The sequence below is a fragment of the Podarcis vaucheri genome (assembly GCF_965113315.1).
Source record: "Podarcis vaucheri genome assembly, chromosome: 3".
In the NCBI taxonomy this organism is placed as follows: Eukaryota; Metazoa; Chordata; class Lepidosauria; order Squamata; family Lacertidae; genus Podarcis; species Podarcis vaucheri.
In genome coordinates, this window is record NC_138761.1 from 76472551 (window position 1) to 76490014 (window position 17464).

Below are 17464 nucleotides of genomic sequence, written 5' to 3' on the forward strand. Positions count from 1 at the left end.
ATGCATCCCACATTGTAATCTCAGTCTACTGGCAGTTAGAAATGGGATTGCACCAACCATACAGTCAGAGAGTTTCCCATGTTTAAAATGCTGGTCACTGTAGGGCTTTTGTTACTTTTGCTCTGGGGTCAACTGCTATAATAGCATGAGCCTTGCTAAATCTTCCAATTTCAAACAGAGAGAGTTGTCAGAAAGCACAATCAAATAGATGAAAAGCATGTCAGAGGGAGAAGATCAAAGACCAAAGGACAACCACCCTCACCTCAATGTTCACAGTTAAGACTCATCGTGGCCTCTTCATGAAGGAAGCATTATACCAGGAGAGAGCAAAGTGGCAGGCCGTTTCTTATTACCTCTCATCCCCATGATAGAAACATCTGAGAGGGGCTGACTAAGTAGTTGAAGCTGAGAGTTGTTGTAACTATTGTGACTTTACGAGTCTTTCCACCTGATCTTGAAAAATCACTTTCGTGCTTTGTTCCTGTGACTGTGTGAAGTTTGTGAGAGGCAGCAGCCAAGAGGGGCACTCTTGGATATACTCACACAACACATCTTTCAAAGTCCATGAACGTCTCCTTCTCAAACATCTACTCTAGAAGTAGCTACAGTGATGTTTTCCATAAGTTATGGACAATAGCCCCCATCAACTGCAGCCAACATGACCAATGGGCAGGGATGACAGGAGTTACCATCTACAATGTCTGGAGGTTACCTCTAAACTGTCCTTATGTCATGTATTCAAAATATCAAATTCTATGTATAGACTGAGAAAGGAATAGTCAAAGTGTATATATACTCTAATTCAGTTTACATTACAGTGGTACCTCGGGTTAAGTACTTAATTCATTCCAGAGGACCGTTCTTAACCTGAAACTGTTCTTAATCTGAAGCACCACTTTAGCTAATGGGGCCTCCTGCTGCTGCTGCACCGCAGGAGCACAATTTCTGTTCTCATCCTGAAGCAAAGTTCTTAACCCGAGGTACTATTTCTGGGTTAGCGGAGTCTGTAACCAGAAGCGTATGTAACCTGAGGTACCACTGTAGTAGTAAAAAGATAACTGAAAAGGTCTGTTCAATGTTTTGACTAGCTAGTAAGACCAATTTGGGGGCAGGGAGAGTGAAGAGAGCGAGAGAGAAAGGGGGGGGGGGCTTGATCTGCTTTTCAGTTCAAGTCCTAGTCAAACCCAATCTGAACTGCAAACTTAACTCTGCCTTTATTTATTCCAGTGCAGAACCTGAAACATTATTCAAATGCTAAAGCAGCAGGACTCCTTAGATGTGACTGTGAACAAGACAAAAACGAAAAGAACAAGTATGATATCATAACACCATCCATCACTCATTACAATAATAGATTCAACCAGCAAGTGGTGACAGGATTGTGGCCAAAACAATGCTGGAGAAAATCAAGCGGGGACATGCCCAGGGCATGCAGAATACTAACTGCTTCCATGAAAAAAATTGTCCAGTAGTAACCAAGTATGCTCAGTGGTTACAAAATGTTGGATGTTGTCGTGCTTTTCTCTGATGGAGGGGTGATGGAACACAGTACCCTGAAAAAAATGCATGACTGGATCCCTAAACAGGGTAACTCCACATTTGGTTGCAGGTTCCCCTTGTTATTATTCATTATAATCTTGTTATATTCCTATGGGGCATATAAAACAAAAAGGAGGCAGAAACGCAAAGAAATGCAAGGACACAATGTAGTGCTTTATGGTGTACCTAAAATGTCTAAATGTATCAGAGGTGAAAGACTGGAAGAGGACTATAATTGCTTTCCATCCTCACTAAAGCAGGAAACAGAAAGGTTCGTTAATTTGTTAAACCGCTTGGCCACATTTTGCTTTGAATTCTACCTCACTTGAGCTGCCATAGGTCACCAAATGAGTCTCATTAGCACAAGTCCTGCACAAGGTCTTCTGTTTGTGCAATGGGGCTTTCCCTCTCATTCCCCCCAGAGCTCTGCAAATTGGCTCAGGGGGTCAGGAGAACCTTCAGAATAGCGCAAAGGGAGAGGAGAGGGAGATTGTTCCATCTGGTAAGTTGAAACGTCTGCACTGACAAAATGTGCATCATGGTGTGACACTGAATTCCAACCATAAAGCTAAAAGCATATTCAACGTTTCTGTTTTTCCATTGTTTAATTCTCAATTTATTCCTTTTTAGTTTTTTTAATCGAAAAATTTCACTAAGCATATGCAAATTTCCATGATAAGGTTTACGAAGTACGCTGATATGTATAAAAGAAGACACTGGGTGTTAGATGCAATAACGTCATAATAGTTGTCTGCCACTCTGTGGAGATGCTCCATAATTTTGGTGCTCAAATATAAAGGCTTGTTTTCATATGTTCAGAAGCCACGGAACAAAATTACCAGCAGAGTGCTTTGTTTCCATTTTATTAAATACAGTAATTATTGTATAAGCAGCATGTTATTTGGTGTGTCTGTAGATGTTAACAGTTCTATGCAACTCAGGGTTCTGAAAAGAATAGTGCTTTCATTCACTTATAAATAACCAGGTTGTTCCATTTATAGAGTAGACCGAGAGATCAAAGACCACTCAGTCTAACAACAACATTCTGTTTTCCTAGTGGGCCATCCCTCTCATATTAAAGTACACAGCACTGATTGGAAAAAACCCATCATGAATCTTGTTGTTTTAATTGGGGGAAATATCACATGCAAACAGCAAAGTTTCAGATCTTACCATTGCTGTAGGTGAGTGTAACAAGAAGTGGGAGGAATGACCGCTCCCCACATCAAATGGGGGGCGTACTTTGCATGGATGTGTGCAGCACCCCTGATCCTACATGGCTCCTAGCAGTTTTGCCTGGCATCGCCCCCCCCCCAGCTGGATACCTGGAGGTTTCCGCCCAACTTCAGACAGTCAACCAATTCCAGTGGGGGAGGCGTTGCCAAGGGGAGTTGGCGAGGTAGGGGGTGACACTTCCCCACCCACACAATAGATGGTGGAACTTACCTGGGGGATCACAGTCAGCTCCAGAGCTTTGCAAGTGACATCACTGGAATTCATCCTATATCTGGAGAGGTGAGACTGGGGCCCAACCCTTAGTAGCCTGGCTGGGTGGGCTGCGAGGAAGACCTTGCCACATTGTGCAGCCTTCTCCTCTCCCCCCCATGCCTGTTTTGGCCCCTTGGGGGGTGGAGGTGGCAGAAGGGGCCTCCCGCCCTTTTCCCGTGATTCTGGGGGGCTGGGCAGGCTGGGGGGGGGCTTGCCACGTGGGAACCGGTCTTGGATTGGGGTGGTCTCCGCCTGTCCATGCAATGACATACAATGGCTACCCGTCTTGAGAGATAAGGAGGAAAGAGAATCGGTTGTCTGGATTTTCACAATGACATAAAAGGACATGGTCATGGCTGTCAGTAAGAAGGAAGGGAAGGGAAGGAAAGGGAAGGGAAGACACAGAGAGTGCTCCTATGATGGATAGATGTTGGGTCATCCTCCTGGAGACCCTGCAGCCAATCATGGCAAGGTGGAGAAACAACCAACAGGAGGGAGTGGGGAGTCAAAAGGTAGAATGTGAGAGTTTAACTGCCAGATAGATCTTGGCTTAGGATGGAGCTGGGTGCTTAGGGGTTTGTTAGGCAGGACAAACTCATTTAATTTCTTTAGGACAGTAGTTCTCAAACATTTTTCCTCTGGGCCACACTTTCAGAATGAAGATTGGATCACATCACACCAAATTTTTAATCGATAAGTGGGATCATCTTTAAGGATGGCCCTGGTTGCGGGCAGGCCCCCAGGCTGGTTCCTCCCCCGCCCCCGGGTGTGGACGGAGTAATGCCGTCATTCCAGGGTGGCACCACAATCACCCCGGCTTCTTGGCCAATCACTTTTGTGTGGAGTGATCGTGGGGGGGGGGGGAATATAAAAGTGGCAGCATGACTTGTGTCAGGCACCTACTTCCAAACTTGCAAAGCGTGTTCTCATAAAAGAGAGAGCACGTGTTGCGGATGGGGCCGAACAAAACCCCCAGTTAGTGACCAGGCCATTGATGGCAATGGGCTGGAGCAGATTGGAAGAAGTTGTTACTGGGGCAAAATTGATGTTGCCAATTTAGGGGTGGGGTCAGACCCCTTATATAAGCAGGGTCCACAGCTTTCTCTTTCTCTTTCGCTGTGGACATCGGATCTCCCGCCCGCCCTCCCTTGATTTGGGCTTGCGCTTTGACCTTGCTCTGCCTGTCATGGCGTCGTTCGCCTTGGTGCGGGGGCCCAGTAGGAATTTGTCCAATTGGCTGATTAGTGCGTGCCTTTTGGGTTTTGCCTACTGCTTAGCAAATCGTCACAACTTGTAAGGTTGGCGGTTAGGCATTGGTTAAAATTGGTTGGTGGAGGGGTATGGATTGGCTGTGCCTGCCCCTCCAATGCTGCTGCAGACGGGTATTCCGTTAAAGGAATTCTGAAGCTTACCATCCCCCTCGTCCAAACCCTGACGGCAGGGTGCGGGCCGTGTAAGCTTCAAGGAACATGCGCGGAGCAGTGAGAGTCTGTGACGCAGCTCCATCTGACTCTGACCATGTTTCCTCCGGGACTGGCTACGGAGTCAGTGCTGTCCCCCCAAGGCGGGGGGGGGACAGGTAGTCATAACCAATGCCTAAGCAACCACTCTCAATTTGTATAAAAAAAAAAATAAAGTTGTGGCCAAAATTATGCCAAAAACCTTAAACAAAAATTACGTGTGATGTCTGAGTTATTGGGGTAGGGGTTTTGGGGGACCTCAGCACGCAAAGCATGTGTTTGTTTAAAGTATTGTTTTATTAATGGCTGGAGAGGAAGGAGGACAATGTTCTTTTAAAAGGGGGAAAAATCCTGTGTCCCTGTATACAGCCTTTAAATTATGGGCATGTTGGTTCATGGTCAATCTTTGTGCTGCATTAACTGTTGAATCAGATCAATTTCTGTGAGTCATGGAGTTTCACAGGAATGTCTTTCTGCTCTTCCTCCGCTATGCATCTTCTAGGAAACAGCAATATAAAGCTGTCAATGCCTCTAAAAATATACGTTTCTATTTGCTTTTGGTGGACTTGAGATTGCTCCGCAGCCATCCTTGTTTGCTCTTTTGTTCACAAGCACTAATATGCCCAGAATAAAACAAAAGACCAGGTAAAAATGTCTGGTCAGTACCTTGAAAATTATAAATAGTACTTCAGCAGATTTTCACGTTATAAGACTATTGTTTACCTAAACAAAGCTGAGGGGAAATGTGACTAGAAGAGAATAACTATTTTCCCAATTGAGCTAAGATCCCATGTAACATATGGACCAACTGAGTTAGAAATGTCTAAGAGTACTCATTTCTATGTATTTCCATTAAAAAAAGCCTCCTAAGGAAGAATTTCCCAATTATCTATAGGGCACAAACATAGAAAAATATAGGTGGAAAGTCAAAGATTTATAATTATAATTTTTGATTTAATGCTGGAGTGAGGCACCCCAGATACAGAGGGCTGGATATAGCCCAGAGCTAGATTTCATACTGCTTTTTGAGTCTCCATCTGACCACCTGCCTTTCAGCAGGGAGGGGAAAGGGCTTTGATGTTGTACAGGTTGTTCAAACTGAAGCTTTTTTTCTCCCTAGAAGTTCTATCACAAGCAGATTAAAGCAGGGGGCAAATTTCTCTGCAGACTTGTGTTCCTCACAAATATACCAAAAGTAATTTATGCATTCTGCCACTGATAAATGCAATTGCATTTTAAAATTTATGACTTTAAATATTTGTAAGTTGGGACTTGAAGTTCATCTGTGCGTTGGCCTTATTTCCATTCGTCTGCAAGGATTACCAAGATCTTTTTATCTCCCCCCTCCCAAACAGGATATCTGTCTGTCTGTCTATATCTATCTATCTATCTATCTATCTATCTATCTATCTATCTATCTATCTATCATCTATCTATCATCTATCTATCATCTATCTATCATCTATCTATCATCTATCTATCTATCTATCTATCTATCTATCTATCATCTATCATCTGGAGTTATGAAGAACTAAATATATGCCTTGATTTCCGTGGGGAAGAGCTATGTTAGGGTTGCCATACATCCAAAATTTCCCTGACATATCCAGAATACTGCAGTCAGTGTTGGTGCCTGGGTACACGGAGCTGGACTCACTGGGCTTCTTGCACTAGCTTGGAAAACACCAGGCAGTTCTGTTCTCCCCCACAAGGGACCCTCGGGATGATTCATCGCTCTTCTTTCCCGATGCGCTTCTGCGACATATATCCGAAGACATATGCACACAACACGTTAGCAGAGTCCAAGCAGAAGCTAGGCATTGGAGGTGTGGGTTTCTAAGCTACTTTATTATGTACAAAACAGAACAAAAGAAAACATGGCTCCTCTCTCCTTCTTCATCTCCAAGAGAGCAGAAAAGCAAAAGTACAACATAACAGAACAGTGTAACTGAATTTCTGTTCTCATGACTCCAACAGTATGGAATGTCAACACAGACATGTGATGAAAACAATCACACATCCTGCAACGGGAGGAATGAAATCCCAACAGTTGGCAGCAGTGTCCAGGCGGAAATCAGGTAAATGTCTGGGAAAATCCGGACATATGGCAGCCCATGTCGGCAGTGTCTTTTTGATCCAGAGTTTTGATCCAGTAGAGGAATCCCAATATTAGTGGGGGACAGAGGACTCTTTTGATGATTCCCTCCACTCACAGTCCTTAATGCCACCTCCCATTCTGTTCTAAAGAGTCACATTGAAGGCTACAAGGGGAGGGGGAAACCGGCAAAGGTCACCTTCCCTCTCTTTCCGCCCAGTGGAAGCATCCCTTAGTGTAACTCTGCTCTGGCAATGCTGCTGTTGTTTGAAGCAAAGTGTGAATCCAGTCCCATATCTGCTGCCAGAGCTTGCTCCATGGGTTCCACCACTTCCTCACTGAGTATCATAACCCACTTCCGGTTGTTACCCATTACCATGTGCCACCATTTTAAATCTATAGTGGATGTCTTTGTTTTTCAAGGACACCAAGCCTTTGACCATTTCAAAGCTGTTTTCACTTTTGTCCATTAGCTTTACAAACTCTGCTGCTCAGACCTTTTATCCTTCTCAAGTTCCTAGTCCTTGGTGAATAGACACTATTTGCTACAATTGAGATATCCTCTATATAAAACGGTCCAACAGGGCTGATCACTACAGTGCAGCATCAGTGATCCCTAAAACCCCCAAAGCAGAAAGGCTGCATAAAAGGATAACCATGGTTGTCAACTTGTCTCATAAAAGAAAGTGTGAACAACATGAGCATTAAATAATCATTTCTGACAGTCCAAGGCATTTTGTTTAAGACAAAGAATTCATCTTTAAAGTTTATAACACTATTTCCCCATACTTCCTCTCCCTGCCATAACAGGGCTAAACATGCCATCAATCAGAAAACTAACACAGCAAGACCTTGGGAGAAATCACTCCATAGAGGTGACCAATGATTTGACAGATTCATTAACATTAGCACCTGCTGTCACCATGAGGATCACATTTTTTTTAATAGATACAATTTAACGAGGATGCAATTGCTATAATCAGATTATTCTTTATGTGTCCAATATATGGATCATTACATAATGATAATTTTATGGATAGTAATAATTTTGCCTCAAATGTTGCTTTTATTCTTGTTGGTACAGTATTTAATATTGTTTTACTAGTCATGTGTAGTTCAATAACATCTGCAGTACAGATGAATGAATATGTCAATTTTGGTTTCTTGTTTTTCTCATCTTAAGTTCAGTTCTCCACAACTGTTTGAGATGCAACTTTGTCAATTATACACATTTTTTCAAAATATTTTCACTAGTATATCCAGTCCATTGGACCCACTATTGGTCTCATCTGCTAAATCTGCTAGAACCTGTCTTCACATGCAGGGGAACTCCCTAACTCACAAAGCATTTGAGACCCATCGGCTACTCTTACCTGATTTATGGAGGTTTCTGCACATACTGTAGAGGGAAGTGAGGGGCAGATTGTGCTTATCAACCTGGGAAGGTAGCCCATCTAGGAGAATAAGACTCTGATCCTAAACCTCTGCTGCCTTGTGGGATATCTTTGGGGAAAGAAAAGGCTAAGGAGTAAACCCTAAAAAAATCTGGAGTGGAATCCCTAAGACAATTGGATAGTCTAGGACTGATCTCAATTTTATAGCAAGTATGTTTTTGCTTATCATCCATTATACAAAACATGTCTTATAATACCTGCAGCTCATTTTGGTCTTTAGTATATCATGTATTCTCCCTGTATCCACTCATTTCAAAGCAGAGAAACATATCTGTTGCTTGACACTCACAGATGAGATTTATTTATCTGTAACCTTCTCAAATCAGCTTTCCAACCCCCAGAAGATGTTTGCACTTGTGTGATATTGGAGGATGAATCAGAGGAAAAATATCGCAAAACAAAGCCATAAACCATGGAAGGAAAAACGACAAAGATGTTTCCACACTGTGCAATGATGGTGATGTCCAAGTGTCATTACCTTTGTGTCTGTTCATAGTTTCAAATAAGAGCTTATTATCTGAGCCAAACATGGCTCATAAACATACTGAGGTTTATTTAAAGCATTAAATGCAGAAAAATCCTTCCTCCACCTTCACACTTAAAAATATTGTTTATTCCATCTCCAGGCTGTAATTTTCTAAATGCCCTGGTGTTTATTTTCCCCCTAGTCAACAGCATCATTCAACTGTATTATCAAATAAATATAAGACAAAACCACAAAAACTTCACACAACTGACTTAAATGTATGAAATGCTAAATTTTGATGTGCCAATGAAATCTTAGTAAGATGTGCTAGCATATCCAAAATGTAAAGCACATATGAGAAACACGACTTCAAAAATAACACCTTATAGCAAAAAACACAAAAGGGCGAATTAAGGTTGCAAAGGCAACTGCCAATGTATTAGCCTTTTCAAAAAACTTTCAAGTTGTTGACTTAACAACCTCAGTAACGGTCCTTTAAATGCCATTTTAAAACATGCAATTATCTAGGTTTTCCTAGGAACAGCAAAACCACAAATCTATTATGTATTTAAAATATGCTTTTAGGTTAAATATGCTTTTCAGAGATCCTCTGTGACTCCCTTTGAAAGGAAGCATTGTCCAGAGATTATTCAAAAACTTTACTTGCAGAACTTTCTTCATAACAGAATTAAAACATCAAATGATACATCCAAACAGTTTCATAAAACATAGGCTTCTCCAAGCATAGGCTTAGCATAATCTTAGAAATAAAATAACTTACAATCAGAGCTTGCAAACATAGTGCTTTTGCACTCTCTCTCACTCTCTCTGTCTCTGTCTCTCTCAGGTTCCATTTTGCCTACACTCCAGCCCTAAGGATGTATACTCCTGGACAGCCATTTATACCTCCTTACTCCGCAGAGCTTGTCAAGAAAGGCAACTCCCTTCAAAATGGTGATTTGAAATTCAATAGCCTCCCATGTGGTCTAAGGTTAAAAACTCATGTGTTAGCTAGCAGAAAACAACAATAATTATCAATTCACTTATAGCTCAGTGTCCCTTTCTTGGCTTAAATATAGCCCCATGGAAAATCCCCATGTTAAAGCCTTCAGTAATATGCATTTAGACATTCACCATTTCAGTGTTAATTAAACCAATTATACTTAACAATTGGGGCAGGGCAGTGGAAAAGAGGCAAGCTCTTGGCTAACTTGAACTGAGGCGGATTGGAAGGATGTGCAGGCAGGCAGGTGACCTCTTCTAGACAGGTGAGGCAGGATAAGATAGATATCTCTTTATAATTAATATATAGTTCAGGGAGAGGTAGTACATGGTTGGCGACCTGATCTGGCCCCTCTCAAGTAATTTTTTTCTGCTGCCTCCAAGGCCTCACTGATGCTGGTGACAGCAAAAGGAAAAACATAAAGCAGGCATAGAGCATACAATTACCTGGGCACAATTCAAAATGTTGGTTATGACCTAGAAAGCCCACACGGCTGAGGTCCAAGCAATCTGAACAACTGTACAAGCCTGCCCAGGTTTTGGTATATTTGGGGGAGGTCCTTCTCTCAGTCCTGCCACCCCCCACAAGCACGCTCAGTAAGGATTAAAGACAGGGACCTCTCTGTGGCTGGTCCCAGACTTTGAAATTCCCTTTCTAGAGAAATTACGCTGGCTCCCTCCTTGTTGTCCTTCTGTTCCATCAGGCTTTTGAGAACAGACTGCATTTAATGAAAGGGCTCGTGCCATGCAGTTTATAAATATACAAATAGAATGACAGTTGTAATTCTATCGATGCTGAACTGCTTTTTATAGACCCCCAGCTATGTTTTAGCTGTTCTTATTTTTATCTGGAAATCACCTTGAGTCCCTGTCAGGGGAAAAAGTGTGGGTATAGATAAATAAATAAATTGATAGCAGCAGCAGCAGCAGCAACAACAACTGGGGTAGGAAGAAAGGACACTCTGCGCTGCCAAGTGCCCAGAAGAAATGCAAATATCCCCTTTCCCAGTCATTAGATTGATCGCCCCCTTCCTCAGTGGATCTACGCAGATATGCTGAGAAGGTGGGGGTTGTTTGTCCCTGTGGGTTGGCCACACCCACTACTGGCATGTGCTTCCAAGAGAGTTGGCCAACAGTTGGCTTTTGAGGCAGAGGTTCTTAGCCACCCCCAGTATAGAACACCTTATTGTTCAATATGGTAATATTTTCCATTAATATGGCACTATCAGAAGTGGTTCATCTGGTGGAACAAAGCAAATAAAAAAATGTGGGAGGAGCACTCCAGTATCATTGCATATTGTTGCTCCACAGTTCAAAAACTGCAAGGTATCATTTTTCAAATTTATCCAAAGGCCAAACTAAGACTCAGTTTGAAGACTGCAGCCTAGGTTTTTTTTAATGAAGTATGTTTGAACATGTATATAGTGTAAAAAATGAAGTTACTTCCCTCCAAGTATGCCTTTTAGCATGAATGATAGTACTTAGAGATGGAAAGATATTTTAGATCTACTTAGTAACAACACACAAAAATAGAAGCAAACGCGAATGATACTATTAAACCTGAGTACAAAAAGCTAAAAAGCCTTGGTTTTTCAGTACATTAAGCAATTAGGATCCCTAATTTAAAAAGGACTATTTTCCTCTCTCATCAATTTAAGCAGATGTAATGCTGCCGCTCGTTCACCTTCCCTTTGGCAAGTACGTGTTAGCAACTGACAATCATCAGACATGCTGAAAAGAGTCCATTTTCATTCTCTTTGCCTTGAACCTATGGTTGCTTTTGGAAGAGAGATGCTTGCATTTGGAGGATGGGTGGTGTGAGGTTAAATTCTCTATGTCTAGGCAATGATGTCCTACCAATCCAACTTAGTCATGTTAAAACCTTAAATTTTTTTTGGAATAGATATCAAAGAGGAATTAAAAAAAAGTTTGCTATATATTTTTTATCGGCAGACTGGGAATGCACATCTTTGAGGAACACAGAAATTTCACTCCATGAAATTTAAATTAAATTGTCACAGGTCTAGGTGCTATGATTTGAATTAAATTGGGCTGTTTCCTGGGTTGCATGCTACATTAAACACAATAATTTTAAAGCAGTTAAAGCAAATAGATATTCTTGCATGATTTGTTTTTTTAAAAAAGCAGCATTTTCAGCTCAGTCCTATGGCTGCCTAGTTAACCGAGTTCCATAGCACTCACTCCTAAATATGAATGCATAACACTTCAGTTTGCACTTCAGTTTGAACTCAGAAACAAATTTCATTCATTTCAATGGGACTTTCATCCAAGTATAAACATGCTTAGCACAATTCGTATGGCATGTTTATGGATTCATTCCCCAAAGAGATGCACAAGATGGTAGTGTTTATGTCCTCAAATAACATCACAGTTTCTCCTTGCAGTCTGCCCTCAATTACTTCCTCTTGGAAAAGTATTTTTAGAACAGCAGTCAGTTCCAGACCCTTAATAAAGCACTCCAGACCAAAAATAGATCATCGCATGCCTTTGTAATTTTGATCTGTATCCAAATACTGATTGTCACCTGTTTCACTCAAACTGTCACCATGGAGATTGGCACTTGCACACCAAGAGGGCTAAACGAAAAGCCAGAAAGGAGGTTGCATCCTTGGGAGATGATAATTCTGTGAACTCAATTGGTAAGAATTTGATGTACTGGTTCATTGTATTTACTCCTTTCTCTCCACTTTCCCTTTATGTCAGTTGTTGATGTGTTGATGAATAATTGCATTTTTTTTAAAAAAATAGCTTATCAATAAGAAGTAAACAAACAAACAAACTCTATTCAAATGAATGGCTGTATCTGCTTCTCAGAGGCCAACTGATTGTAGATATTAGGGAATATTCAGTCAAAAGTTCTTCAGGATTTTTTCCAAGCCATTGGAAGAATGGCATGGAAGTAAAAATGCCCTGAGCTATGGACACTTTAGAGTTGGGAACTGCAGGTGCTACAATCCTATTGTGTCCATGCTCTCACCTTCCACTGCCTCAGACTGAACATTTTACCATGCATTTTGCAATTGAGTACACAAAAGGAATAATTTCCCATGCAGTGACAAATACATTTCATAGCCTAGTACTCTTTGTCATTGCCAAGTAGAGGGGGGGTGTTTCCCTGTTTTTTAACATTTCACACATAATGTCAATCAAAGGTGCTGGGCCACCTGATGGTAAATCCTTAAAGTTCTCCTTGACGCCAATTAGTTACTCATTTATTTACTCATTAACAGACTTCAGTCACCTTGTCATGTTCTCAATCAGGATTTATTACTAGGCTCTTTTCCAGTCCTTTGGGAATCCCATAGCTTATGTGTTATGTAAACATCCAAGGGAGCCCAGTCATGGGAGCAGAACTTATTGATCTTTCTAGAAGCAATGTTGGAGAAACCACAGAGCAGAAAGCAACTGCTTTGCCCCAGGCAATTGCACAAGAAGTCTGATATTATAGAATCAGCTTAGTTGCTACTCCCCTGCAACTACAGTATTGTAACACAGGAAAGTACAGGACAGGAGGATCATATGGAAAGAAGTGTGCTATTAGTACATTACTTCCCCACCTATTGCTGCTGAGCTTGTGTTTGGTTGCACATTTGGGGTTGATGGGGTAGTGGATTCTGCTGGGCAGCTGTTGATGAGTAACAGCAGTTAGAATATCACAAGGTCTTGAAACATGGGGATTGTCCCACTGCCTCCTCATTATGCGCCCATTGACAATAACAGGAAGCTAAGTCCATCTTGTTTCAGAGCTGCCCTGTTACTATCTAGCATCTCAACCAGCCACTAGAACAGGGGTCTGCAACCCACGGCTCCGGAGCCGCATGTGGCTCTTTTACACCTTTGCTGCGGCTGTGGGGCAGATACTAGCGAGGGGAGGAGGCGCATTGTGCGCCCCGACACTCCCCACTGTGGCGGGCGCTGTACTGGCTGTGACGTCGCGTGGGGGCGGTGCGTGCGTTAGTCACACACCGACCCGACGTCACCTTCCCGCCCGCTGTCAGATCGCGGCTCCAGAGATATATTTGTTTTAAATGTCGCAATGGTTTTGCGGCTCCCAGCTTTTTTTCCTTCGGAAACGGGTCCAAGTGGCTCTTTTTGTCTTTAAGGTTGCAGACCCCTGCACTAGAACAATATTTTTGATGCTATGCGGACTACTCTAAGGAGGTAATACTTGAGGAAAGCTGCATTTCATCCATTACCTTCAGTTGTCTTGGAGCCATCCATAAGTAATGCAATCAAAGCCCATATCACCTCCAAATTAGCTGGTCCAGTTTGCAATTTGGCCAAATCTGGTGCAGACCCAGCAAATTAAATGGTTAGTGGAGTTACATAAAGAAAAAAGATTCAACAAACGACCAGTTGAATGAAGGCATGAAGACATTCCAAGAAACCTCATAAACCCCTTAATTGCTCTATTTATTATATGATACTTTTTCTTTCTCTGAGAAAAATTGGCTATAAATCCTCTAAGTAAATAATCCCGATTCATAGGGATGACATTCCCCCCCCCATAATGGTGCACCTTCAACAAGGTTCTGCACTCCTACGGTAGCAGGGTGGCAAAGTATATACAGAGATATTGCGGAGGGTGGACAACCAGACCATTCCTATTGTGAGACTCAAGTGGCTTTAAAAAAAACCACAGCTGAAAAATTGTACAGTGGTACCTCTGGTTACGTACTTAATTCGTTCCAGAGGTCAATTCTTAACCTGAAACTGTTCTTAACCTGAAGCACCACTTTAGCTAATGGGGCCTCCCGCTGCTGCCACCGCACAATTTCTGTTCTCATCCCAAAGCAAAGTTCTTAACCTGAGGTAATATTTCTGGGTTAGCGGAGTTTGTAACCTGAAGCATCTGTAACCTGAAGCGTATGTAACCCGAGGTACCACTGTAGCACCATTTTCACTACAAACTTTACTTCATGTTAGTATGGAGTAAAGTGTGACAGTGGGTATGGAGCCAGGAGAAGGCAGTTAATCCTATTAATTGAGGAGGAGATCTTGTGTAAATGGCACTAGTTTCTTCTCCAAGAAGTTTGCTTACTACACCACATACTTTTCAAAAGCAGCAGCCTATGAAAGAAATTCGAGGCTTCTTTCTGCTACAGAGTACAACTGCTCTTTTACAGCTAGTCATTAGTGGTTAAGCATACAATGAACACATCTGATCTCGCGGCAGTAAATATATGGTGCATAAATGGGGAACTTGCAGAAAGGGTAAATCTGTGCCAACAGTGCAATCAGAATGTTTATGTTTATCACATCCCTTTATATAGCACATTACAAATCGGTCTTCAAACAGTTGAGAATTGGTGAGATGGCAGCCACCATCCAGGCAACATGGTAAATACTGCATTGTTACATACCACCTCAATCTTTGAATGGTGTGAGTTTCCAGAGGTCCAGATGCCTTCTCAGGCTTCATGTTTCCTTTGGAATCGAGGCACAGTGGAGACTGTTGTATCTTTATGATATACAGTTTCTTTACATATATTTACAAAACTTGCCCCACAGCTAGTTTTGGATTGTTTGTGCTCAGATCTGATTGGGATGGTGGAAGGCTACCGCTGTTACCATTTTCTGTGCCTCTGTTGTTGCCTCCCACAAATTCTTACTCAGTTGAGGCTTGTGTAAATCATAATCACGACAATTTATACCCCAACAATCTGGCTGGGAACCAGAGCCTAAATCAAGAATGGCTCACTTGTGGTCCTTCAAATATTGTTGGGTGGGATCTTCCCAGCACCCCAGACCATTGACCACATTGGCTGGGGCTGAGGGGGGTTGGGTCACAGGTTAGCCACTCCTACATAGGCATGTGTGTGTGCTTCACAAATGTCTCTAAAACATTTAGAGATGGAAATATTTGCAGGAGTTAGCTCAAGTGATGTGTACCAACCTGGATGGCTTTAATAGAGGATTACACACATTCATGGAGGTAGAGACCTATCAGTGGCTATTAACTGTAATGGCTATGCTTCACCTCCACTGTTAGAGGCTGAATGCTTCTGCCTACCAGCTACTAGAACAGCAGTCTTTGTGTGCCTGCTGGAGGGCTGGAGGGCTCACTGTGTGTCAGTGGCCCCAGATAGCCATCACCAGAAAGTCCCTTCTGAAGTTTTTTCTTAAAATAAAAAAATAAGAGCAGGAGAAAGTGAGAAAGTTCCATAGCCTTACTTCATACCAAAGCTGTATCAGTTACTGCCATGGAAACACTTAATCTAGTAACTCTCACAATAGTGTGGGCGGGGTAGGATAATACAGCTTTCCCTGTAAACTAGCAAATAAAAGGAAACCCTATAATTTAACACATTTTGTCATTAAACCCTGTCTTTAACATCTATAAGTCTATTCTTCTACATGAAGCAACCAATATGGGGTTAGGTCAAGGAGAATGAACTTCTTAATATATACCACCAGTGTGTTTTTCTTGCCACACAGTTTTCGGAACTTGAGAAAACCTGTGTGATAAATGCATTACTTTAAAGTCCTAAGCACAACTATAAAATGTGTTTTCTGTAGCTAGTACTACAGTTTGAAAAAGACACATGGGATAGGCCTAGTATTTGTGAGAGCAGCATCATACCATCTCAGCCTGGATGTGGGAGCAAATACAACTGAATTGGTTCCCCAGAAGAGCAACAACACCAACAACCAAGCCCCTTTATATAAAACTACCACATCGGAGGAAAGGTTATTTATTTGTTTTCATTTATTCAAAGGAGGAGGACAAGGCAGGGTGCACAGGCTTAATGGCCAACAAGACCTGGTTAGTAGAGTTGGGCAAGCACCAAAATGTTCTCTCTCACACAGTGGCGTAGCGTGGGTTCTCAGCACCCGGGGCAAGGCAAGTAATTTGCGCCCCCTAACCCGTGGATTTTAGCACTCGAGTCTCTTCCGCGCCCCCCCAGATGTTGTGCCAGGTGCGGCAGCCCCCCTGCACCCCCCACGCTACACCACTGCTCCCACCACAAGTCTTCAGGACAGCCATCCGAAGGCTGGCGCGGGGAGAAGGTCTCTCCCGTCTTGGAGAGGTTCCCGCTTCCTCGAGGGGGGCCGGCCAAACGCGCCCCCCAAATGTTGCGCCCGGTGCGGCCGGCACCCCTGGCACCCCCCACGCTACGCCACTGCTCTCACACACACCCCAAGTTATTTGCTGCCCTTCAGAGTTAAAGTTCTTCTGAGTCGGTTTTCTGGGCTTTCAACATCAGTGCTTGAAGGGCACATATCAGCTCTGTACATACTATCCCTGAGTTTGCCCATGATAGGGCAGGAAGAGCTCACTTAAGAACACAAGAAGAGCCTGCTGGGTCAGGACAGTGGTCCATCCTGTGCACTGGACAGTGGCTGATCAGATGCCTGTGCGAAGTTTACAAGCAGGGCCTGAGCTTTAACAGCATTCACCTCTCCTGAAGTTTCCAGAAACTGGTATTTAGGAAGCATTACTGCCTCCAGGTGTAGGTGCACAGCATAGCTGTCATGGTTAGTATATTTGATAGCCTTCTGCTCACCTAGGGAAAGAGAAGTGTGTAGCAAGAAAAGAAAGGGTTCGGCAGTGGTGAGAAATGATGTGCTGAGCATCTTTTCCCACCAGGGATTATGGGGCCCAATATTGCCAGTGGGCTGCAATGCTCAGAGAATATTTTTCATCAGAAGAGGAGTCCATCAGACATGTTACTGGACCTTGGGAATCTTTTCCTGCTGGGGATAATGGGTCTTGTAGACAAGCATCTTCATATTTGGTAAGAAAAAATATTATCAGATATTGTCAGGCTTCGGGGAATCAGATCCCTCCCCTGGTGGCAGCAAAGAAGCAGATAAAAAGAAGAGTTATTACCAATTCAGTAATCACAGTGAGAGACAAAGGAATGCGGTCTCTCTCTAGAAATTGCGTTGCTCCAAGTAAAGTCTCTACTATTCTACGTCACCCCTATGTCGGCTA

General features: G+C 42.7%; 1 protein-coding gene across 1 annotated transcript in view; it reads left to right on the top strand.

Moving 5' to 3' along the window:
- The first annotated feature begins 3027 nt into the window (after window positions 1-3027).
- LOC309528993 (uncharacterized protein) overlaps window positions 3028-17464 on the top strand; it is a 29363-nt gene continuing 14926 nt past the window's right edge. Inside the window, exons 1-4 of the mRNA XM_082216708.1 lie at window positions 3028-3054; window positions 6465-6565; window positions 7393-7457; window positions 12078-12164. Coding sequence (XP_082072834.1) covers window positions 6471-6565; window positions 7393-7457; window positions 12078-12164 — 247 coding nt within the window. The 5' untranslated portion in view covers window positions 3028-3054; window positions 6465-6470. The remainder of the gene's footprint in view (window positions 3055-6464; window positions 6566-7392; window positions 7458-12077; window positions 12165-17464) is intronic.